The following is a 26185-nucleotide window of genomic DNA, read 5'->3' on the forward strand; positions in this document are numbered from 1 at the left end:
CAAGGAAGAGACCACTCGAGGCTGAATGCCTGATAGTCGTTTATAGTATTACTGCTGAGATATTTACTATAATGCTACTGATCTCACGTGAGCTTCTTAAAATGATACATTTTGTGTAAAGACAAAACTAGCAGTCCCAAAGAAAGTTTTGTGTTTCTAAATAATGATTTTTGTCGTGTTAGTTTGTATTTGTCTTTTCTAGATTATTTTGACATTTTGTTCTTTCTTCAAAATCTTGTTTGACAAATTCATTAGTTCTAAATATTTAAAACTTTATTTTGCGATTTGAGTAAAATAAATCAAACTATATTTAATTTAATTCCGCCAAGTTAAAGTAATTAGGTTAGTATTCAGAAATGAAATGTCTGTATTTGGTGACAAATACCTTTTGTAAACATACTGAGGAACATGATAAAAGAAAATGATTAAGACTAACTTAACAATTATTGAACATTTTTGGTGTTGAAGAATTTAAAAGTTCAGTAATTCAGAATATCTAGTCGTTAACGGAACAGAAATAATATCAATGTTCACCTTAACAGGTAATTTCAAAGAGAGTTGCAAATTTTGAGTGCCTCCTTGATTATCATTATGTCGGCATTTAGTGTATGTAAAAACATAATATTTTTGAAACTTGCATTAAAATCTAAAAGTTAATCGAAGAGTAAACATTTGAGATACTTTGGTTTGTTCTTCCCTGTATTGTACTTTGTTAAATATTCCAATAGAGTTCACACTCCATTATTGATTGCTTTGTTAGATGCTATGAATCATATTTTGGAAGATTACATCACCAGTGATGATGAGGTTGAGCCTGCAATTTTTGAGAACAATTCTTCATTGGGATCACCAAAGAAACAACTACCAGCTGCTAAACATAAGCCCTTTATGCACTTCTCCATGTGAGTAATTGTAAATATAACTCCAATGTTTTGGATTGTTGATTGGATTTACTTAAATGGAATAAATATTCAACATGATTTAAAATTCTCGTTAAAATTTGGTTTGGTTTCTGCTTTATTTTTGGCATGTGAAAAAGATTCTAAGAGACAAGATTTGTTTTTAATGCACACTTGTTCACTTTAGCAAGTGTTTTAATTCTCCCAAAGTACTATAATGTTTGCGAATTTTACCAGAAGACATTAGTACTACTTTTTCATATTTATTCAAGGATGTGAACGCCAGTAGAAAAGCCAGCACTCTACCATCTCTAATGGCCTTTAAAAAGGTGAAGATCAGAAGCTGCCTTGAGCTGCTGCAGTTTGAGCTGTAAATGCACGTACATAGCTGTAATGAAGGGACTTTAATTTTGATACAGAACAAGATAAGTCTTGGAAGAGCCTTTTCAGGTTATGGCATTACCATGTATTTTGTGCCTTTACCATAGTAGGAGGTGTGAAAGAATACTTGCGTTTGGCTCAGTGTCTCATGGATGGTACACACAACTTTTATTGTGGGCCATGTGGAGTGAGTGAATTTTTATGATTAGTAGTGTTGTGAATTTCAGTAGAGTACTTATGGATTGGGAGGCAGGAAGTTCGAATTTGGTGTTTGTAAAATGCTGGGGTGCGGGTGTGTGGGAGGAGTGGAATCATTGCATGGTCCCTTTTAAAAAGATGTTCTTTTTCTATGCTTTGAGATTTCAAATGGATGTCTGTGAGCAGTAGCCTGAAAGTTTGCAAGTATAGAGAGAGCACCTGAATTGAAACATTTGTATCAAAAGGCCATACATTTAGCAGGCCAAACAGCAGTTTTTACCAAAACAACAAGCCTTGAATGTAATCAATCAATCAATTTGAATCAGACACTTAGATACCAAGGACCAAATAAATTTAAATTTAATGGTTTTGACAACATAGGACCAATCCTATTGTAAGAAAAATCAATATGTCATCAAGTGTGTAAAAGAAGGGGTCAGTTGCATAAAACCCTGGAGAGCTGACTGCCATCTGCCAGAGCTAACAGCCTTAAGCTCTCAAAAGAGAATCACTGGTTCTCTCAGACTTCTTGTGTCTTAGAGAAAGCACCATCTAAATAACAAAGGTACCCATTGGCACAACTAGTTAATATTCCTGACAGAAGAATCAACAGAGAAGGCATTCCTGTCAGAAGTGGTGGAGAAGAGGCACAATGTTCTGGAAGAACCATAACTTGGCTGTAATTTTGAGAGACTAAATTCTGTTTTCTTACATAAGTAGCAGTTGTATTTATTGGAACAGCATGCCATTAGAATTTTGTATATTCCAGAATAGTTAGTAGTTAGAATGGACTTATTCAGTTTGTTAATAGTTTAAATAATCTGTTCACTGTTAGATTTAGATAATTAAACTGTTGCTTGTTTTTAAAGTGACTATTAGGGATTTACTTTATTTAAACACTAGAAGTTGCTTAAATGCAGATTACCCCACTTTTCACACCCCTTTTATAGATGTTAGAGTGAGGTGCACCTCTTTGTTTTCGTGTTAGCTCTATTGAGGCAGGGGGCTGGGGGCCAACCTCCGTTTTATAATAATAGGTTGCTGATAAAGTTGACTGCCTTTGTCTTGGATGGTGTCAAGTGGAGTACCAAGTTTCTTAACTGTTATTGGGCTCTATTCATCCTGGCAAGTGGACAGTATTCCATTACACTCCTGACTTGTTCCTTCTAGATATTGGGTATGCTTTGAGGATTTAAGAAGTGAGTTAGTCATTGCAGATTCCTAGTCTCTTACAGACTGTTGTCTTGGTATTGATATGGCTAGGTGAATTAAATTTCTAGTCATCTCCCAGAATGCTTATAGTAAAGGCTTTTGCAGTGATTACTCTGTGAAAGTCAAGGGTGATGGTCAGATTCTCTCTAGATATTGTTATTGTTTCATACTTGAGAGATGTGAGTGTTAATTCCTACTTATCAGCCTCAGCCAAGCCTGAATATTGTTCATGTCATGCTGCAGATAGGTACATGTTGTTCCTTTATCTAGGAGTAGTAAATAATATTGAACATTGCAGTCATCAGTTGACACCGGCACTTGTTATCTTGTTAGGATACAGGTTATTGGTAAAGCAGTTGAAGGTGTGTTGGCCTTCTATCCTGAGGAATTGCTCCTGAGATGATAAGATTCCAAAAACCTCAGCTATTGCCTTTTATGCTAGGTAATGCTCCAACTAGTGAAGAGTTTCCCCCCGTTAGGATTTTACGAGGATTTTCTTACGCCAAATTTAGTCAAGTGCTGACTTGCTGTCAACTCCAGTAACTGTCACCTCATCTAAATAATGTAGTTGTGTACTCTTAACTACCTTCTCAAATTTGAACAAATCGCTCTCCATGTAATCAATGATAGTGGATGCACATTCTTGACAATTCCCCCATATGTCACTGGAATAATGTTTATCGCATGCAAAATGCATTGAACTGTTCTAGTGTGTTTACTGACTGGTGTCATGTAACCAATATTGACTTTGCATTGAAAAAGTGTTACAGCTAATTAAACTTAACTAAGCAGAAAGTAAATCAACTTTGCATTTCAGAGTTTTGTGAAATCCCTACTTCTGAAAAAGTGATAGCCATTGTGAAAACAACTGAGTGTGTAAATAATTAAATTTGAATCCCTTTCAAACTGCATCCTGTGTATTCCACCTCCACACCTACCAGTGCCAAAATAGAATTACATACCTACATGTATAGGCAGAGACTGAAGCATAATCCAAGTTCAATTTAGTCGAGCAATGGTCAAAACCGGAAAAGACTTACCAACTAGCTGGATCTTTGTGGGATGTTACTATCGCAGCACTTACTGCTTCTCAGCAGAGCACTGTCCATGTGCCTGGCAAAGGTTGTAACTTGCATGTCTTGTTGATAATCTAGTAAAGGTAATAATGGGCAACATAATGTGAAAATTTAACATTAATTTGCCCCCCCCTCCCCAAACGTGTGGCAACTGACAAAACAAAACCTGAGGTAGTGGTAACTGTAGATGCAGGAGAATCTGAGATAACAAGGTGTAGAGCTGGATGAACACAGCAGGCCAAGTGGCATCAAAGGACCAGGAAAGCTAATGTTTTGGGCCTAGACCCTCCTTCAGATTCTCCAGCATCTGCAGTTCCTGCTATCTCTGAAACAACTTTAAACCTACTGCGAAGCCTCTTCTAAGGATGCTTAACTTGAAGAAGTTACCCTCCTCCCTCCGGAAAGATCTCAGTGGATCTCTCTCCCACTGCAACTCTCTTGTAATCTCTTCAGCCCTGAAACTGCTTGACCACGTCCTGAAGCAAACCAGGTTCTACAGCCACATTACCTTCCTGAGTGCCTGCCTATGGAACCGGATCATCCCCAATGGACTACAGTCCACATGTAGGCCTTCCCAATTTGGCCCCAACTGTGACAACCACTACATTCAGAACATTGAGATCCTTCAAAAATGTTTCTCCCTGCGACTCCTGAAACACACACGCAGCAATGCACTGGCATCTCCTGGTACTACAATCAAGCCAACCCCAGCTCGGAGTCTCCCTCTCCCAGGCCTGCAAAGGACCTCTCCTGTTTTTTATTCTTCACAGGATCCACAACTTGAACTCACAATTCCAGTCGGCTTTACTGGACAAACCAAAACAGAAGTTGGTTGAAATCCATGCACCTAACTTACCACTTAAGATGATGTGTTCGACCAACCAGCAGTCTGCCCTCCATTTCATTCTACAGGAATAATGTACCATATAAGAAGATTACTAGCAAATGTCCTTTGGATCAAGGAATGGATTACACAGGAAGCTGCTAAGAAGCTTCTTGTGATAAACATTCTCTTTGAATAGCATTCTTTGAACTAACATGATGCGAGTTGTTCTTGCGTAACAGGTTCACGACAAGCTAGGAACCCTGTGCAGTCAACCACAATCATTGCCACCTCAGTACAAATTGTATGCACTTGTTGAAAATCACCAAATGGTGCTGTGCATTGCTGAGGAGTGTTCCCAATACAGATTTAGCAGTGGACTAATTGCCTCAAACTCAGCAAATGAGAAGGCTGGCTTTACGGATGTGCATTTGCGTGGGAGACAATGTATGCTTTAGTCTCAAATTTCCAACTGAAAGCCCTTCACAAAGTACTTTGATCAAGCTTTTGGTCACTCTTTCTGTCTACTTCTTTGTCTATCCATTTTTAATACTCATTTGGCCTGTTTTTAAAGTGCCTTGATATTTTTCTGTGCTAAAGCTGTGACATAGCTGCAAATTGTGTCATACGGCATGAAGTGTTGTACATCAGTTTATATGTATTCTTCTAGAAGGCATCTAGGCAGTATTTAAGTGATTGGAGTTTTGCTTACTGAAGCCCATTTACTCGCGAATAGTACTTGCCTGTTAACATGTTTGAAAAAATATTTTCACATTGCACAAATTACTTACAAATTAGTAACTGTTTGAACTGTTTGGTTGAATGACTTATTTAATCTCTGCTTATTTCTGTGAACTATTTGATCAAAGCACCTTTTTGTTATTTATAGACAACCCATGGTTCTCTTCTTTAATCTGCCTCTTCAGGTAGATTTTAAAAAAAACTATCATTCAAACAGAAGAGAATACTTCTGGTTTGTGGGTCAGCATTTAATTCACGTTTCATTTCAATAAACATGTTATTTGGCTATTTAGCAATTTCAAGTTTGTGAGACTTTCTTGCAATACAGCATTAGCTAATTATCAGAAATTCCGTATTGATTGCAAAGCAATGGTATTATTAAAGCTGTTGTATAAATGCAAGTTGGTTCTTAATACATTCTTATTCCAATACTTTGATTTTCAACAACTTCTTGGTATCTTTTTCCAAAATAAAAGCTGGAGATATGAGATAAGACAATTGTATTCTAATCTCAACAATTTTGAAATTACAAGTATAATTTTAATATAATAATATTATCAGAACTTTAGTTCTTTTTGATATTTGGGTAACTTGGAAACTGCTATGCCTTAATGTAATTCAGAATGAATTATTTACATGTAAATGAATTTAAGAGATGACGTTATCTTAGTAAATTCTGAGTTTAAATAATAGCTTTTCATGATTCAGAATCCTTATACGCATGTCAATAGCTTGTGTAAACATATATAGAATTACAATAGGAATGCATTGGGACAAAATATGTAAGTGTTGTACTGAATTCAAATTTGATGCATTTACTCTCAAAACTTTGTAGCAACTCTCACTTTAATTCCAAAATCTCAATTATTATTGGCTATCATGTTTTGCAGTGAATCAGCAATAATCCTTGGAGCTTTTCAGAGCTTGTAATTGTGCAAAATGAGCTGAGTAGATGAGTAAGCCAGTTAAATAATGGCTTAGTTAACTAATCAGAAGAAACACACAATTATCTGAAACTGATTTTCCAAAGAAGTATTGCAGTATGTTGCCATCTTCTGGAAAATGTCAGCTTTGCACATGATATTCAATTTGCAAATGAAATGTTGTGTTTAATAGAGTCCTTCCTATTTTGAAATTTTAAGATTATTGTAAAGATGTTCCTCCAAACATGTTCTTTTTCTGAAAGGACTGCTAGCAAGGCCAGAACTATTGGGAAAGTAGTTAAAAATATCCACAGAAATCTTTTATACTGTAATTCTAAAAATGTGTTCTTCAGTTTGTTTTATTATTTGTGGGATATAGACATTGCTGGCTGACCAACATTTATTGCCAGTCCTCAGTTGACCTTGAAGTTGGTGACCTGTCTTCTTGAAGCATTGTAGTCCATCTGGTCTTCAATATTGCACACTTTATAATAGATTTTATGCTGCAGATAATCTGTGTCGTGTTGTTGATTAAGAGATCATCTTTTGGGTTCTCTCAAGTGAGCAAGCAGAGCCTCAGTTTAAGCTCTTTGAAGGATAGTAACTCTGACAGTGCAACATTCTGTTTGTCATCAGAAAGTTAGATGTATAATTTTAAAAATACAAAAGACAATGATATGTACATACTTACCCTGAAAAATTACTCAGTGCAGGATTTCTTTCTGCAGGTCAGCACATCACCAGCCAACATCCCATCGTCCTCGGTTGCTTCTTTGTGGGAGCAAAGGATCTGGCCAGAGTTCACATCTTGCTCCTGCATTGCTGCATTCACTTGAGAAGTTCTCTGTGCATAGGTTAGATCTGCCAGCAGTGTACTCTGTCAGTGCAAAAACACCAGAAGAGTCATGTGCACAGGTGAGGATGGAGGGTCGAGAAAACCCTAGTACATATGATTCATGCGGGTTACTTTTCAACCAGCATTGAAAATCTGAAGCCATGATAATATATTTTTCTCTATCTCTCTTCTCCCTCCCCAATCCCTGCCTTCTCTTCGGTAGGTTTTCCGTGAGGCACGTCGAACAGTACCAAGTGTAATTTATGTGCCTCATATTAAAGAGTGGTGGGATGCAGTCAGCGACACAGTGAGAGCTACTTTCTTGACTCTACTTCAGGACATACCACCCTTTTCTCCTATTCTAATATTGGCTACCTCTGAAACAGCATATATAGAATTGCCAGATGAGGTGGGTTAACAATTGCACTAAACTGAATATAAAATCATAGAATGGTTAGAGCATACAGCAAATGAAATAGGTTGTGTTTTAATATAAATGTGCATTTAACATCTTCCAAGTCTTTGTAATACAGAATTTGAAGTGCGGGCATTCTCTGGGTTACAAATGGGTTCCGTTCCTGAGCATTTGTAAGCTAATTTGTACTCAAGTCAGAAGACAATATGATATGACATAAAATAGCTCTGTAAGTATGAGCAAATGGTCGCATGTTGGATCTTTGAAGTTAATATATTAACATGAGATCTTGTATGTAATTACGAGCATTAGTTAGATGGACATTCGTAAATTGGAGACTGCTTCTGAATTGATGATGCTCAGAGTTCATAATTTTCTTAACTATTGCACAACTCTAAAGTGAAATATCTTTGAGAATTTTCTATTAAGAACATTTTTTTGATTTTATTTTGTATGCTTAAATTTGTGTGCCCTGTGAATTTGCATAATTTCACAGTGACATAAACTGTAACTGTCAGTGCGAAGGTGTTCTGTTCAGCAATACTACTTCAATCCCAGAACATTGTCTGTTTTCTGCTGCCATCTAAAAGTAGTGACGATGATTTCATTCAAATTTTGCATTAAATACAAGCATTGCATGAAGAGGGCCATTTTGTTGGCTGGATGTTAAAAGAGCAGTATGTTCTAAATTTACACCCCATGGCACAGTGCTATTGATTTCTTTCACAAATGCCAAGTATTTTGCAATACTAAGCCAAGTTTTTAATAAACAAAATGATAAACCTTCCGTTTTACTATACGGAGGGGTTCCCCATTTAGAAACATCTGAGTTATGAATGTAATCACGTATAAGTGTGTAAAGATCCAACAGACAAATATTTCCTGGGCTTATGAACAGCTTTTTTACATTGTCCTGCATTGTGTTCTGACTTGCATACAAATAGACTTAAGAATAGTATCTGCTTGTATACAGAGACTGCCTGTATGTACATTGATTATGAATTCATGTACTCAGTAGCAGTAGTTATGAATGTTGGAGCAAAAATCTGCATCATAATAGTAATGTGTGCACATATTGTGAAACATGCAAGGAATGTGTGCTAATATACAATGTTTTTCTGAGTAGTATAACTTAAGTTTCATATGCAAGGACAAAGATATTAATCTGGTTATTCTTCTTTTGTCATTTCATATACCCTAATTTATTTTGTTCAAGGACAGATATTGGATTTTCTGTTTTTCTTAAACTTAAGGTTAAATGCATTTTTGAAATCAATTATGGAGAAGTTATAGATTTACAGAAACCTAATGAACAGGAAAGAACAAAGTTCTTTGAAGATTTGATATTAAACCAAGCAGCAAAGCCTCCACCAAGGAAGAAGAAAGCTGGTAAGAGCTAATGGATTAAAAAAAATGCTGTGCTTACCTTAGCCACATCCCATGTCCAACCCTCCCTCTCATGCCTGCCTCCTTGAGCTGACACAACCTATCCATCTTCTCTCCCACCTATCCCACTGATCAATCCCCACCATTCCCTACCTGCACTCACCTCTCACCATCGCACCTACTTTCCTCAGCGCCACTCCTCCTTTATCTATAAATTTCCCAGCTCCCTTCCACTTCCCCAATTCTGAAGGAGGGTCCCGACCTGAAATGCCAACTTTCCTGCTCCCCTGATGTTGCCTGGGCTGCTGTGTTCATCCAGCTCCACACTGTTATCTCTGACTCTACATTTGCAGTTTGTGCCAAATTACATAAGATGTAATGTCATGATGATCTGACTGAATGTAGTGTAATTTTATAGTAGGCAGCTCCTGCAGAGAGAACTAATAATGGACGCGTTACCTATCATTCTTATTGACACGTTCGCATTATCCATTAGATAGTGCAGCATTTTACTTGGATTTAGATCACATGAGCCACCACCCCTGCATGAGATCCTGCTGTTAAAGGTGCTGTGGGCAATCATTTCTTTTGACACTAAAGCTGATTTACCTCAACAGGTTTATCACCAACTAGGCAAAAGCTTCAAGTAAATCTGCTCAAAACTCCACATCTAGTTGGAAATGGCCATTTGAACCCACTTCTGTAGGGAGTGATAATGGGAACTGCAGATGCTGGAGAATCCAAGACAATAAAGTGTGAAGCTGGATGAACACAGCAGGCCAAGCAGCATCTCAGGGAATCGTTATAATCTGAGCGGGGTAAAATAGGCAGTTACAAGTGTAAACTTACTGCCCAAATACTCTTCACGTGTGCACATTACAGTTTTCTCAACGGCTTGAGGTGCTCTGCAAGTTCAGCTACATTGGAAAGCCCAGACCATTTACTGGTTACTCATAAACTTGTTCATGTCACCACCGGCAATAGTAACTTATCACATTGCTAATTTTGAAACTTTTCTGTGCAGAAAATGATTTTGAATCCAATTGTATAGATAACTGCAACAATTGGTTATGGAAGTCACTGAGTTTGAGAACGCATTATGTAAACAAAACATTTTTTCATTCATCATTTGTGTGATTGCTGATCATGTTTTGAAGTGACGTTTTAGTTCGTATTTCAATATGATTACAGCTAAAATCAGTTCCAGCCATTGTACCAATTGTTATTGAACCTTTTTAGGTTGGCAAGTAGTTATGACAGGTGTTTCACATGCTTTTGTCGTCTATGATAGAAACATAGTGGTATCTTTGGTTTTTGAAACCACAAATTTATATACATCCATACCCTTCTGTGTGGAATCCCTGGATTTTGGACTGATGACTGAGTGATTGATTGATTGATTCATCTGACCAGCATGGATTTATGGCTATGCTGGTAGTCAAAGAAGTGTTATCACAAGATTTGGATGAAATCTTGAAAATAACTAGTTTATTTCCATTAAATATTTTACATGGTTTCAAAAGTGGAAAGCGTCCTGTTCACTTGTTGATCTGCCAGCTCTGAACAAGTTGTTCGGGTCACGATAACACTGGAGCAGAGTGTTAGGCATAATGCCCTGGATTGGCTGCATTGAACCGAAAGATGCTAAATTCTGTTTCCTGAATAGTTATCCTGAATAGGGATACAGCAATTTAAAATACAATATTTTCCCATTTGGTGGGTTTTCATTCCTCAGGCCTTTCACAAAATGTCCATTAGTTATTGCCATGTATTTTGTGCAGTGTTGTCTGCAAATGTGTAGTTGACTCCTAAGATCCTGCTGTTGAAAGACAGCTCTGGTTCCATCCATCAGGTCATCTTCAGTTTGGCAACTCAGTTTAGTCAGCAGTCTACATTTTTGTGTTAAGCCAAGTTGACACATCAAATGAATGGATGTTTAGCTCCAAGCAACCATGTCAGTTTGTCTGAAGTCTTGATTTGTAACCATTTATAATGGATTCTCTTTTCGTTAGGTATTCACCAATCACAAATAGAATTTTTCTTTCTGTGTTAAAGGCATTATCTTCATCCCAGATGCTGATCTAATTGCTAATACTCCACGGTTGAGAGCACAGTATGCTTGGTCTTCTACTGATTATCTCTTTTCCCCCTTCTAGTTAAGTATGTTTTGGAAGTGGGTTACAGGCCCTTAGGTGCTTGCTTATGGCCAGTTGAGGAGGGGCTCACACTTTGAATCTCCATTCACTTCATTGAAGCAAACATTTTTTTCTGGCACATAGCTCTTGTACTTCAATTTGGCTTAAGTAATCTGATCAAAAATGAAGGCAATGTTATTCCATGGTTCTCTGGAGTGAAAGAGAGTGGACTTCTGTTACCCAAAAGAAATATAATACGATAACAAATTTGCACACAAATACAGGTAATGAGCTTACAAAGCAAGGGTAGGAGAGTTGTCTGGTATGACAGGGATGTGAAGGGATTTGAAGTCGACACAGTTTTTGGATCCAAGAACGACAGGATCTGAGCCCCGCTGTTTGGCTGCTATCTGGTTTATTGCATAATTGTGAGGCAGCAGATGTCCTGGAGTTTTCCGTCAATTATTTTTGTTTTGACTTGCTTTTCACTGGGTCGTTTCTTAGCTTGTGAGAGAGGTGTTCACAGTGTGTCTTCCAATTCTTGTTTACAAATCAATTTTTCTTCTTTTTGTCGTGCTGCTCAGAAGCAACTATCGATAAAGATCAATTTTGTATATGACAGAGTCAGTTCATTGTTCTTCTTCCCCAAGCTGAAAACTGTGCAGGCAGTCTTTCATCTTGTAACAAATGGAACTTGCAGAAAGATGTGAATGCGGTAGAGATACGTGTATGACTTTGACCTATCATCGTAAATGTTAATTTTAGCTTAGACTGTTGTTCACTGATGGCTCCACAAGCCTAGTCGCAAGACCAGAACAACCATTTTAAGCCTGTATTTTCCCTTTTAAGATCAATTCTATTGCATGAAAGTCTCCAATGTTAAAGTCAAATGACGATAGTTGAATTTTGATAGTCCACTTTCAGTACAGATGTAAGAGTCCTTTAGAGAATTTTGGTATACACAAGATTGTGTTCATTTAAAGGATGGGTAGATCAAAACAGATTGCCTATTGCATGTCATCTGGTACATCACAATTGAAAAGTTAATGTTTTCTGTTTTGGCTTGGTGTGGTTGGAATTCTTTTGTTTGATGCCATATGGTGTTCGGCAATGACCATTTTCAAGATGAGTCAAAACAGCCTTTGCTGAAACTCAAAAGGCTAATTATTCATTCTTCCACTTAAAAGGTATATAATATTATCACTGGCCAGAAACTCGATGGACTATCCACACGATGTAATTATTCAAGCAGGTTAGAAGTTGTGTATTTAGTGGTGAGTTGCTCATCACTGGGCCCTCAAGGTCTTTCTAGATGCAAGTTAAGAGAATGGTATCGAGGTTGCCTTGAAAGATGAAGCTACAGTAGCATTCAAAGTGCTGACAGAAAACAGTGTGCAAATAAATGGGTCATTATCTGATTGGCAGGATGTGATGAGGTAAAAATCCCACAAGCGTCTGTTTTGGGGCTTCAATCTTTTACAATTTACATTCATGACTAGATAAGGGCAGTGAAGGCATAGTAGCTAAATTTGTAGACAGCATGAAGCTAGATAGAAAAGTATGTTGTGAAGAAGTTGTAAGGAAGTTGCAGATGAATATAGCTAGGATGTGTTTGTAAAATGTGGCTGATAGAGTATAATGTGAGAAATGTGAAGTTGATTTGCTACTAGGCTGATATCCATTATTGTGAGACAATTTAAATAGAAAGGGAATGTTATACTTCAATTATTCAAGAAGTTGGTGAGATCACAACTCAGATACTGTATGCAGTTTTGGTCTCCTTATTTAAGGAAGTATGTTCAGTGCATTGGAGGTGGTGCAGAGGAGATTACTAGGTTGATACCTGAAATGAGCGAGTTGTCTCAGGCATGTTAGTTTGGACAGGCTGAGCTTATTTTCACCTTGAGTTTAGAAGTTTGAGGCATAATTTGATTTAAATGTACAGCATCCTGAATGACCTTGATGAGATGGATGTGGTAAGAATGTTTTCTTTTTTTGCATCAGTGCAGGAATAGGGCCACTGTTTATAAAATTAGGGGCTTTCCTTTCAATACAGAGATTTTGTTTCTGAGGGTAGTGTGACTTCGGAAAGCTGTGCATTGGAAGGCGAAAGAGGCAGGATGGTTGAATATTTTTTGTACAACAATGCATAGATAAGGTCATTAGGGGTAGACGGGAATGTCTGTTTCCAAACACAAACAGATCAGCTATGATTTTATTAAATGGTGGAGCAGCCTCAAGGAGCTGAATGGTTTACTTCTCCAATTTTGTATGTTCATACAGTCCAGAAAGAAGGCCAGTTTCTCCTAGCAACTAAAGTTAGGAATTCATATTAAAAATTAAATTTTGCAATTATTCCCAAGATCGCAATTTGTTGCCAATTCGTAATTGCACCTCAAGTTGGTGATGGTGAGCTGTCTTCAGTTCCTGCTCTGGAACATCTCATATATAGGTATACACAGAGTAATTACTAGGAGGGGTCTTCCAGCCTTTAACCCAGTGATACTGATGAAACAACAATATAATTCTGTTAGATTTGTGTTTGGCTGGGAGGGGAAGTTTTAGATAGTTGTGTTCTCATATGTTCCTGGCCTTTGTCCTTCCAGGTAGTCAAGGTCATGGGTTTGAAAGATGCTGTCAGTCGAGGCCTGGTGAGATACTGCAGTGCATCTTGTATGTAGATTGTTCACCCAGCCATCATGACATGCTGATAGTGGAAGGAATGAACGTTTTGGGGTAGTGGATAACATTCTGATGAAGTGGTAGCTTTGTCTTAGTATCCAACTTCGAGTGTTGCCAGTGCTGAACTTATCCAGTCAAGTAGAAAGTATTCCATCACACTCCTGAAATGTGTCTTGGAAATAGTAGACAGGCTTTGGTCCATTGTTCAGTGCAAAACTCCTAACCTCTGAACTTTGTACTACAGTTAAGTCTCATCAACTTTCTTGGAAGGTATTTCTCAGGAAGTTGATGGTGAAAGACTTGGTGATGGTAGTTTTGTTGATCAACAATGATCATTGCTTGCTATTTATGTAGCACAAGTGTTGCATACTACTGATCATCTGAAGCTTGAATCTTGTTTACATCACACCACATGTTACTACAGTATCAAATGTGTTGTATACGGCACTGACCACCACAATTGCCAAAATATATCCTGGAAGGGAGTTCATTGGTGAAGAAATTGTAGATGGGGTAGGCTTAAGATGCTGTGCTGAGGAACTTTTATAACCTTGTCCTGGAGGTGAGATAATGGGAACTGCAGATGCTGGAGAATTCCAAGATAATAAAATGTGAGGCTGGATGAACACAGCAGGCCAAGCAGCATCTCAGGAGCACAAAAGCTGACGTTTCAGGCCTAGACCCTCCTTCAGAGATGCCTGGTTTCCAACAACTGCAACCATCTTCCAGTTGTAATCCAACCAGTGGAGAAATTTTCTTCTGATTGTTGTTGACTTAACTTTTGATAGGGCTCCTTGTTGCCTCATTCCGTGAAATGTTGCCTTGCTGTCAATTGGCTGAGCTAGATTTGTCCAGTGAAAAAGATATATCTGGGCACTTCTCTGCATTATCTATCTAGCCTCTGATGAATTTCCAAAAGACTGGAGGATGGCTGATGTTTTTTTCATTGTTTAAGAATGGTAGCAAAGACAAGCCAGGGAACTAGAGGCCAGTGAACTTGACGTCAGTGTTAGGCAAGTTATTGGAGACCATACTGAGGGATAGGATCAACCAACATTTGGATAGTTAAGGCCTGATTATGGATAATCAGCATGGATTTGTGTGTGGGAAGTCATGTCTGACAAATCTTTTCGAGTTTCTTGAGAGGTGACAAAGAGGATGGATGCGGCTAGAGCAGTGGATGTTGCCTATGTGGACTTTAGTAAGGCCTTTGACAAAGTCCCACACAACAGGCCAGTCATGAAAGTTAGGCCACGTGGGATGAATGGTGAGCTAGCTAATTGGATTCAAAATTGGCTTGATGGTAGGAAGCAGAGGGTGATGGTTGAAGGTTGTTTCTCGTACTGGAGGCCTGTGACTAGCAGTCTGCCACAGGGGTCAGTGCTGGGACCTTTGTTATTTGTTATTTACATGAACGATCTGGATGTGAATATACAAGGCATGATTAGTAAGTTTGCAGAAGATATGAAATTAGGAAGTATCGTTGATAATGAGGAAGGCTATCAAAAATTAGAGGGATCTTGATCAGATGGGAAGGTAAGTGTGAGGTGTTGCACTTTGGAAAGTCAAACCAGGTTAGAACTTATTAAATAAATGCTAAGGTCCTGAGGAGTGTCGTGGCAGAGAGGGACCTAGGAGTACAAGTACATAGTTTGTTGAAAGCAGCATCACAGGTGGACAGGGTGGTGAAGAGGCCATTTAGCATGCTGGCCTTCATCAGTCAAGGCATCGAGTATAGGAGTCGGGAGGTTATGTTACAGATGTATAAGTAATTGGTGAGGCTGCATTTCAAGTATTGTGTACAGTTATGGTCACCCTGTTATAGGAAAGCTGTAGTTACACTGGAAAGTATGCAAAAAAGATTTACAAGCATGTTGACAGGAGAGGTTGGCCAGGGTAGGACTTCATTCCTTGGAACATAGGAGAATGAGGGGTGACCTTAGTGAGGTGTATAAAATTATGAGGGGCATAGATAGGATGAATGCATGCAGCCTTTTTCCCAGGGATGCGGAATTGGAAAAAATAGAGGGGTTAGATTTAAGAAGCACCTGAGGGACGACAACTTCATGCAGAGAGTGGTGCATTTATGGAATGGGCTGCCAGAGAACGTGGTTGAGGCAGGTACAATAGCAACATTTTTAAAAAAAAATTGGGTAGGCACATGGATGAGAAGGGTTTAGAGGGATATGGACCAAATGCAGGCAACAGGAACTAGCTATGTGGGCACCATGGTCTGCATGGACCAGTTTGGGATGAAGGGCCTGATTCCATGCTGTATTACTCTATAACAATACCTGAGATTCCGGTGTGTAGCTGTATTGAAATAGAATGGCGAAGAAAATGAATACTTCTGGAGCACAGTGCATTAGTACTGCAGCCAAGGCTCATAGCTATTGCAGGATACAGTGTCTTTAGCTATTTTGTAAAATCAAATGGGGTGGAATGAATTGGCTGAAGATTTCTATCTGTGATATTCAGACATTAAGAGGAGGCTGAGATGGATTATCCGCTTGGCATTTTTGGCTGAAGATGGGTCTGAATTCTTCAGCCATGTCTTTTGCCTGGATGTGCTTGGCTTCCCTGTTGTTGAAGATTGAAATATGGAGGAGCCATCTGTACTGGTTTGTCATTGAATTGTTTACCACTGTTCATGATTGAATGTAGCAAGATTGCAGAGCTTTAATCTGTTGCATTGGTTGTGGGATTGCCTATCTGTCAGTATCGTAGTGCTTCCTGCTGTTTGGTGTTCATGTAATCCAGTGTTGCAGCTTCACTGTGTGAGTACTTCATTTTTAGGCATACCTGGCATTGCTGCCAACTTTACTCCTGCACTTCTTGATGACAGTGATGTAGTGAGAATATACCAGACCAAATGGTTGCAGATTGTGGTTGAATACAGTTTTTTGCTGCTGCTGCTGCTGATGACTGTGCGTCATGCACACACAGTATAGGACTGCTAGATCGTTCTGAATCTGTTCTGTTTCGCAAAGTAGTAATGTCAAATACAAGATACAGGGTGTGCACATGAATTGCACAGTTGTCAGTATGACCAATACAGTCGTGCACAGATGCATGAGACAGGTTGGTGAGAATGAACTCAGAATGATTTTCATCCTCTCACCACCTCATGCAGGTCCACTGTGGCACATATGTCAGCAGTACATGGCTTGATAAGTACTGATTGAAAGTAGAACCCTACATAACCAGTAAAATAAAGATGTCCTTCCAAGTAGCCAACCTTTTTAAACATCTTAGAATGCATATCATTTTGATTTGTGATTTCCAAACATTCTTACATTGCAGTGTAGTATGTTTAAAGGCTGATTTTTCTTTTTGCAGATTGTTACAGTGTGTTAGTAGTTAAGGGCAGAACCTACTACATTACTTGGGAAAACCCAGAGCTTTTCTATGTGTCTGTGTGAATATCTGATTTGTTTAATCTCTAGTCCCTAGAATTGCTGTATCTAGTTTGAAACAAAAAGCTCCAATCTTGCTTGGAGGAACGCTAATTATTCACGTACTACTTTGTAAGTTGGGAGGTTTTTTAAGAGCTTGAGTTTTTATGATAATGAGCTATTCAGTTGTGCCTGATCTAACAAGGTATTGAGACAAATTTATTAAGAAAGTTGGCAAATAGACAGTGAAGACAATACAGAAAAACACAAACATTTATCCACTTTTTTAAGGCCCATATCGCCGACCCAGGCAACCCTTTTTTCTGTTCTTGCAGTGATGTCACATCCAACTATATAAGAAGATTTACGCCACAGAAGCCATGGTAATATTATTCCACAAAAGACGTTGTGGTTCCAACACTTATTGCGGATTCTGAGAGTGTCCTGTTCCTTATTAGGAAATGGTTTAACTTATCTTTTTCCATTGGCATAAGACGAGGGCTATCAGCTGTAACACCATCTCTGTAACTGGAATCATATAGACTAAACAAATATTCCCATGCTTCAGAAACTATAACTGAATTCTGTGTCACAAAATAACATATCTTCTTAGGAACAGAGAATTTGTAGTGTTGCCTCTTCTTATCAATTATACTAATAGTTGCTCAAAACCAGTCAGGAATGCGAAGCAATTAAATACAAATGCTTCCAACAGAATATCACCAATGTCTTTTCATTAAAAAGTTATTTTGTTCTGCACAGTTAATTAACAAACTCGGTTAGCAAACAAAAATTTTTCAAAATACACAATTCTTGATAATGGGTAGGTATACTCAGTTCAAACTGCTGAGATCAAATTTTTTTGTTATTTATTTGAAGCTAATTTCTTTGAAGCATTATTTCTTCCCAACAATGATCCCTTTGCATCTAGTTTGATTAAAAGGTTCTTAAACCAGAGCCTTCAGCACCTTTTGGCTCACTTAGGTCCAGTCTTGCAGACAGCTGCCCTAACTGCGACTTGTCCCACAAGCAAAAATTCGAGTATAATTATTTAGAAAATAGGTAAGGCAAAATCATTAAGTGTTGCTTCAAATGAGGATAGTACTCTCAAAAATTAGTCATATCATCAAAATATTACTACCTGTATAGGGTATTTCTAAAAGTGGCATTTATTGTAAGTTTTGAAAATAATGGCGTGGGTTTATAAATTTGCAAGAGGCAAATTGATAAATCTTCAAACTGACATTTTGAAGAAATTTTATACAAATTAATTATGTTGTGCCCTTTTTCTTTTAGCTTTACTTGCCTTGGAAGTCCTTCCACCAGCATTGCCTCCTGCACCACGACAGCTATCAGAGGAAGAAATAAAACGGATAGAAGAACAGGAGGAAAATACCTTTCGAGAGCTTCGACTGTTTCTCAGGGATGTTACCAAAAGACTTGCCACTGACAAACGTTTTAGCATCTTTAGTAAGCCTGTAGATATTGAAGAGGTAAGTTAGGGTAGCTTTTAAAATTTGTTCACGCTCGTTTCATTTCCAGCTGATGAGAGAAGTTTCCAGCCAAGGGACTAACGCTGTGTCTTTCCATTGTACCAAAGTCTGAATGCAATGTGATGCAGTGAAGGGCCATGTGAAACAAGATCATTCCACATTTGATTGCTAATGTTGCAGTGATTACAGCTCAGGAATGGTACTGTATTAGGTAACAAGAAGGTACCAAGTGAAGAAAGTCATCAGGATTCCTGCTCCTAATCACGAGCATAGCTGCTTATGTCTAACAGCATTTGCGTGAATGTCAGGTACAGACAGGCATGAAATTGTTTGCATATCCATCTTGAATAACTTTAGCAGTACAGTTGATAGATACTTAGAATAAAAATTCACATTGAGAGAAAACATCTTGAGTTCAGCTAGTGATAAAGGTGCAAGTAATCAAAGAAAATTAGCTAAAGGAAATTTCTAATATTTGCCTCACTGAGTATTGCACTGGAAATCAAGTTCTGCTATTCCCAGAATCATCTCAAAAGCTAAAGATTTCATAAAATTATGCAAAATGCCTCAATATCCCTGTGTTTTAAAACATGATTGACAGAAAACACAAAGCCAAGTTTCTGTACTTAACATGTGTTACTATTTATTACAAATAAATGGCTTCTTGCTCTAGATAAATAATTAGGAGCTGTCAATACATAACTGTATTAGTTAATCCTCTAACTCCCTTATAAAAATCCGCTTATGCAAATGTACGTATGCAAAAAAAGAATCATGAGTGTCCCAGGTGGCCTCAAAGATTGGGAAGGCAGGTCCATGGCTCCTATTTACAGGGCTTGATGAAATGATGCTTTTGGCTTGTCAGGATCTGCTTTCTTTGATTCTCCTTCAAGTACTTTTGCTTGTAGGAGGCACAAGATAACTGGTTCACATTTAATAATGTCCCTGATTTATTGGTTATGACCCACCAATTACGTAATTGGTGAGGGAAAAGAAACTGGCTTTCTCCAGGCTTGACATGCGTTTTCTGGCAGAGAAAATGACAGTGCCTTTCTTTTCAGAGATCTGATGGTTTCTGACCAAACATTGGCTCCTAGGTAGCTGAACAATTTGAGTGTGTCGTTCAGATAGCTTTTGGCAGGCAGAAGGCCTCTACCATTGACTCACGGTGCAAACTCAGTGGACTGAGTGACCTAATTCTGCACCTATATCTTTTATCACTCACTGCTCCACAGCTGCATTATTAGCTTGTTGCCATTTGATTCCTGCTTTGTACACACCCCTGATTCCAGCTTGTCTCAAGTGACATCCCCTCCACTGCTTTAACATTCAGCTATGTATGCAACACTTGCAGTGCGTATGCAGTAATCCATTCCACTATCCTTTTTTTTAAAAACAGTCCTTTTGCCATTCCATAATTAAAAAATGCAAAAAATAAGTGGCCTTTACATTAAATTAAAACTGGACATGTGAATATTGTAAAAGCTATCAGAGATTTTAGACGTCAAAATAAATGTGACAATACATCCCGAGTCTTATTGAGTCTGTACTTAAGGTCCTCTGAGGTGGCTGTGTGGAAAAGCTGCCTGCTAGTCTTCCGGCCCAGCACAGAGGTAGAAGGGTGACTGGGTAATTAGCTGTCACATCATCCTGTTTGATTAACCACCACACCCCAACTGCTACCACCATGATTAAAGTTTGTATTAAATTCCACCTCTGGCATTTAGGTACTCAGGAGAGTTAAGTATAATATTCTGAATGAGTTCCTAGTAACCTGATGCGTAGATATCAAGAGGTTAATCAATAACCAGAACTTGTTTTGGAAACAATGCTCGTACAAGAGTGATGCAGTATACCTGAATCAGTTAGGAATAATGACAGTTTGAGAAATTGAGTGGTTATTGAAGTAATTTAAACTAGCTGATGGTTTAGGAATTGAAGATGCAGGGAATGAATTAGATCCCAGTTGGAATGTTGGTAACAGATTGCTGATGCTGAAGGTTGATGGTATAAAAAAGCCAGAGACCCGATAGTCTAACAGTATGAATGTTAATATACGACGTTATGCAAAAATAATTGCTGAAGCCATTAGAAATGGAGATATTAGAACTCAAAGTTGCTATTTATAAATATGTATTGTAAGAAAATTGGAGATGGTGGTGAATTCATGTTTGAGGCAGAAAATGTGTTTAGAAAATTACAAGGGGTTACACCTGGAAGATAAACTTAAGCTGATCCTGTGAGAGGTGGCGGGTAATGTAATTAAATCTTCTGGGTCAACATGAAGAAAAAGAATGTAGTTAACTGGAGGACTATCTTGAGGGCTACTTATCAGCATAAGAAGGAAGAACTTTTTCCAAGAATACATTGAGAATAGGTGAGAACAGACAAGGTATTTGAATTGCTGATTTCCATAAAACTTTGAGATAAGAGCAGAATTGAGCCATTCAGCCCATTAAGTTTGTTCCACCTTTCAATCATGACTGAATCATTTTTTTAACCCTGTTTTCCTGCCTTCACCCTGTAACCGTTGATTTCCTTACTGCTCAACAATCTATCTTAAATGCACTCAAAGACTTTGCCTCAGAAGGCTGTGGCGACCTCACTACACATCACGAAATCCAGAATTGGCTGTTCTCTCATGAATTCTATGGTAAGCTGCTCCAAAAAAACCATCTTGTATACATTCCACAAATTCCTTTTCTTGGGATCTGCTGCCAGCTTGAATTTCCCAGTATTTCTGCATATTTCTCATTGTGTCCAATTTTGGGCCCCATACCTCAGGAAGGACATACTAGCCCTGGAGCGTGTCCAGCGGAGATTCACACGGATGATCCCTGGAATGGTAGGTTTAACGTATGATGAACGGCTAAGGATCCTGGGATTGTACTCATTTAGAGTTTAGAAGGCTGAGGGGAGATCTAATAGAAATTTGAAAGATAATATATGGCTTAGAAAGGGTGGACGCTAGGAAGTTTTTTCCGTTAGGCGGGGAGACTAGGACCTGTGGGCACAACCTTAAAATTAGGGGGGGTAAATTTAAAACTGAACTGAGACGACCTTTCTTCAGTCAGAGTAGTGGGCTTGTGGAATTCATTGCCACGGAGTGCAGTGGAAGCCGGGACGTTGGATGCCTTCAATGCAGAGATCGACAAATTCTTGATCTCAGAAGGAATCAAGGGCTACGGGGAGAGTGCATGGAAGTGGAGTTGAAATACCCATCAGCCATGATTCAAATAGCGGAGTGGACTTGATGGGCCGAATGGCCTTACTTCCACTCCTATGTCTTATGGCCTTATATTGAAGCACCCCATGATTATTGTAACAGTTCCTTTCTTGTGTCTTTTTTACATGCATTTTCTATCTCCCTGATTTATTTCCTGCCCCACATCCTTACTACAGCTAGGAGACCGACATGTAACTCCCATTAAGGCCTTCTTTTTTCCCCACGCTCCACCCACACAGATTCTATGCCTTCCGATCTGATATTGTTTCTTGCTATTGATTTAATTTCATTTCTCTTGCCCCCTGCTGTCATTTCATTAGGACATGTATCCTTGGATATTTAGTTTCTAGCCCTGATCGTTTGCATCCACTTCTGTGATGTCCACAGCATCACACCACCAATTTCAATCTGCGCTACAAGTTTAGTTACCTTGTTTTGTATACTGTGCACATTGAAGCCCAACACCCTGCATTGACTGTCCCCATTCTCAAAGTTGTCCCCTTATCTGCTGTGCCTGAAGTTAGATTTATGACCTTTTCCCATACTTTCTGTCCTCTTGTTCTAGAAACTTGAATAACTTCTCCTGAGCCCACCTTCCCTCACCCCAACTCTTAACTGGTTTAAAGTCCTTGTCACCTCAGTTTGCGGCATCAGTTGTTTGCCTGATTCCAAATGCTTTGTGCGTTAAGATACAAAACTTCAAGTTTGGTCACAAAAGCAGAAACTGGTGGAAAAGCTCAACAGGTCTGGCAGCATCTGTGAAGAAAAATCAGTTAATGTTTTGGGTCTGGTGACCCTTCCTCCGAATGGTTCCTCAGTTCTGAGGAAGAGTCAATAGACGCAAAATGTTAACTCTTCTTTTTCTTCACATGCTGCTAGACGAGCTGAACTTCTGCAGCAATTTCTGTATGTGTTCCTCATTTATAGCATCTGCAGTTCTTTTGACTTTAAGTTTGGTCTGTGGAGTTTCCTGACTCTCTTTATGGTTCCTTGTTACAGTATGAAATGAACACTTTCTGAACCTTCCTTTTAGGCCATGTAACGATCAAACTGATCACTAACCTGCGATCCTAACTTGTCCGTTACCTTTAGTTTGCAGATGTTCTATGCAAATGAATGTCCCTCCGCACTATTTTGGTCAAAGCCCTATCCCCAGCCCTACTTGCAATACACTGGGACTCTGATCCTAGTACGATGTAGGTACAGCCTGCCCATCAGAACAGCTCCCTCCTACACCATTACTGGTGCCATTGTCCCATGGTTCCAAAACCTTCTCTCCCACACCAATCCTTACCTCTTTAACCTTGTTGTCCCTGTGCTAATTAGCTCACGGCTCAGGAAGTAATCTGGAGATTATTAAATTTTTGGTTCTGCTTTTTAATTTGGCCCCTTGCTGCTCAAATCCCTCGGCAGAACATGTTTCTACTTGTATCATGGCACCAAAATGTACTGAGAGAGCTGGATCTTCCCCCTCCTACTCCAAGTTCCTCTGCAGCCTAAATGAACTGAGGCAACATAGCCTTTGGGACTCTCAAACCTGGCCACAGAGAACAGTATCTACTCCTCTGACTATATTAACCCTGATCACAACTACATTTCTCTTTACTGCTCTTCAATGACTCCCTGTAGTATGGTGCTGGTCAGTTTACTCATCATCCACACTGGGGGAAAGAAGCTCAAACTTGTTAGACATGCTCAAGGGCTGAGGCTCCTTCAACACTACCTCCTGGATCCCTCTACTTGGCCTTGCTCGTAGTCACACCCGCCTGTCCCTGGCCACTGACGGAATTCCGATTCGTTCATCTAAGGGGTATGACTGCCTCCTGAAACACAGCATCCAGGTAAATGCTTCCCCTCCTTGAGCATTCAAAGCTCAGATTCTAGCTCATCAATTCTGAGCTGGAGTTCCGCAAGCAGCAAACACTTGCTACAGATGTGGCCACTATGAACCACATTAGGATCCATTAGCCCCCACGTAATATAGGTACAACACATTGACTGACTGGCCCTGCATCTCTACTTTATTTACTTAGCTCTTAATTTGATTTTTAAATAATTTCATCCAGGTCTTTTAGTCTATAATCTTTAAAACTTCCTCCTATTTACTTTCAATCTGAAAGTAACCTATAATAGACAAATCAACAGCTATTACCAACCAATGAACTCTTTGTTTTGTATTGGGCTTCAAGTCACCTCATAAATTAAAAAGAACCTTACAGACTCTAAGCCCAAAAGCAGCTAGCAAAAAGTAAATCTTTTCCTCTACATGGAATTCCCACTCTGCCCACAAAACCCCTGAACTGTGTACCCAGATCTCACCCCAGATGTGATCTCCTTCTAGACCATGCAAAACCATTCAGCCCATTGAGTCTATTCTTTCATATGATGAGATCGAGGCTGATCTAATGATCCTCAACTCCACTGTTACTGCTGTTTCCCCAAAATCCTTGTATCCTTTACTGTTTAAAAATCTGTCTGCTTCAGCCTTGAATGTACTTGATAACCTCTGCCACCCTTTGCTTAGTGAATTCCACAGATTCACTACTATCTGAGGGAAGGACTTCCTCCTCATCAATCTATTAAATGTGCAATCCCATACTGAGAGATTATGCTATCTGGTCCTAGACTCTCTCACACTTGGAAACATCCTCTCAGCATCTACCTTGTGAAGGCTGCTAAGGGTTCTGTATGTTTCAATAGTATCACTTTTTGTTCTCCTGAACTCCAGTGAGTTGAGTCCCAGCAGCTATGAACCAACCAGAAAAATTGCAGAAACTCAAGCTAGTTAGAAACAGTGGACACATGTATTGTTTCTTTTAATTTATACAATTTATTTGATCACACTTTATCTTTAAAAATATTTATAGGTTTCTGACTATTTGGAAGTCATCATACAACCAATGGATTTATCAACAATGATGATGAAAATTGACAACCACAAATATGAAACCGTGAATGACTTCTTGATAGATATTAACCTCATCTGCAGCAATGCTCTTGAGTATAATCCTGATAAGGTTCCTGGAGGTAAGATGAAATTTAAAATAAACACTTCAGTGGTGGGTCACAAACAAACCAGGAAATCAAATTTTGCCTGCACAAGATTCAGTTCTTTCTTGGATTGTGTCTGAAGACATGATCAGTCCAAGCATAAGGGAATAAATATTGTTCTTGTACTTATATCAATTTGTTCATAAAAGTATTGATTAGCCATAAAAGTATGGAGAGCAACATTATCACAATAAATTACTGATCTAGATTCAGATTATTCTCGCTGACAGGATATTTGTTTATTTCTCTTCTGACAGTAAAGTTTTTTGCATAAGATTAATTTTGAAGATACATAGTCAAAACATTGCTGGTAATCCAGTCTCAACAAATTGATCAGAATTGCAAAAAAGAGACATGCTGTCAAAGCTTTTCTTTTTGCATTATTAGGACAGAATTGTCAGCAGTGGAAGTTTCAAAGAGAACAACCTGCCTGCCAAAAGAGTGTTTGATTGGGTTGCAAGTGGGCACCAATTGGATAAGATGTTGTGGTGACAAAATATTTGTTTCAACCAGGCAAGTCGATTCTGATTGGTCAAGGTACTGTCAAGGGGAATGCACCAGGAAATAGTTATGTATTGATTAAGTTGGAAAAGGCACAATGAGAGGTGTTAACATTGTGTGGAGCTGGAGGAACACAGCAAGCCAGGCTGCATCAGCGGAGCAGGAAAGCTGCCGTTTCAGCTTGGGACCCTTCTTTTTGAAGAGGACAAGGTCCTACATATGCATAGATGTAGTTTCTAGCAAGCAAAAGTGAGTCAGTTTGAGCCCAACTGATTATCATAAATTGGTTGTTAGTTTAATTATTATCATACTTTGGATTGTACAGTAAAGATTGTGCATGACTGAAGCCTCCTATAACATTGGATTCTCTGTTCTGCTTTTTGTAAGCAAAAGTTGGTAGAATGAAGTCTGATGGCTACAAACAGTAAAGTAATGTATTATTTGATATAGTACCCTGCTTGGTGTAACATACACCCTACATCGTATCAACACTGAAATTCCTGCAATGCATAATTTGTTTGTATAGTAGGCAGAACCTCTCTTTGGCTTGACGCAGCATCCTGTTAACGGTAAATTCTACTTGTTGCTTAAATTATTGGTCACCTTGTCCTCCAAGGTAGCCTGTAGTAGACTACTTCTTAGGACTGATAGCTGCAGTCTTAGGCCCGTTCATGAGTTTGTGTGATACGTTGCAAGCAGTTATTTCATTGGTGTAGCCATTCTCCTGCAGCTTGGCTTGGATATATCCTGTTACAGTATCAACTTGCTCAGTGTATGAATGGCTCTCGTACTTCTTATGAACTTGCCGATAAG

The 26185-nt window shown here is 38.8% G+C and overlaps 1 protein-coding gene across 2 annotated transcripts in view; it reads left to right on the forward strand.

Moving 5' to 3' along the window:
- atad2b (ATPase family AAA domain containing 2B) overlaps window positions 1-26185 on the forward strand; it is a 125325-nt gene that overhangs the window by 73738 nt on the left and 25402 nt on the right. For both annotated transcript variants that reach the window (XM_048530670.2, XM_048530668.2), the window contains exons 17-22: window positions 761-902; window positions 6982-7168; window positions 7312-7497; window positions 8757-8892; window positions 18398-18594; window positions 24688-24847. In XM_048530670.2, coding sequence (XP_048386627.1) covers window positions 761-902; window positions 6982-7168; window positions 7312-7497; window positions 8757-8892; window positions 18398-18594; window positions 24688-24847 — 1008 coding nt within the window. The remainder of the gene's footprint in view (window positions 1-760; window positions 903-6981; window positions 7169-7311; window positions 7498-8756; window positions 8893-18397; window positions 18595-24687; window positions 24848-26185) is intronic.

The sequence above is a fragment of the Stegostoma tigrinum genome, chromosome 4, assembly GCF_030684315.1.
Source record: "Stegostoma tigrinum isolate sSteTig4 chromosome 4, sSteTig4.hap1, whole genome shotgun sequence".
Taxonomy (NCBI): domain Eukaryota; kingdom Metazoa; phylum Chordata; class Chondrichthyes; order Orectolobiformes; family Stegostomatidae; genus Stegostoma; species Stegostoma tigrinum.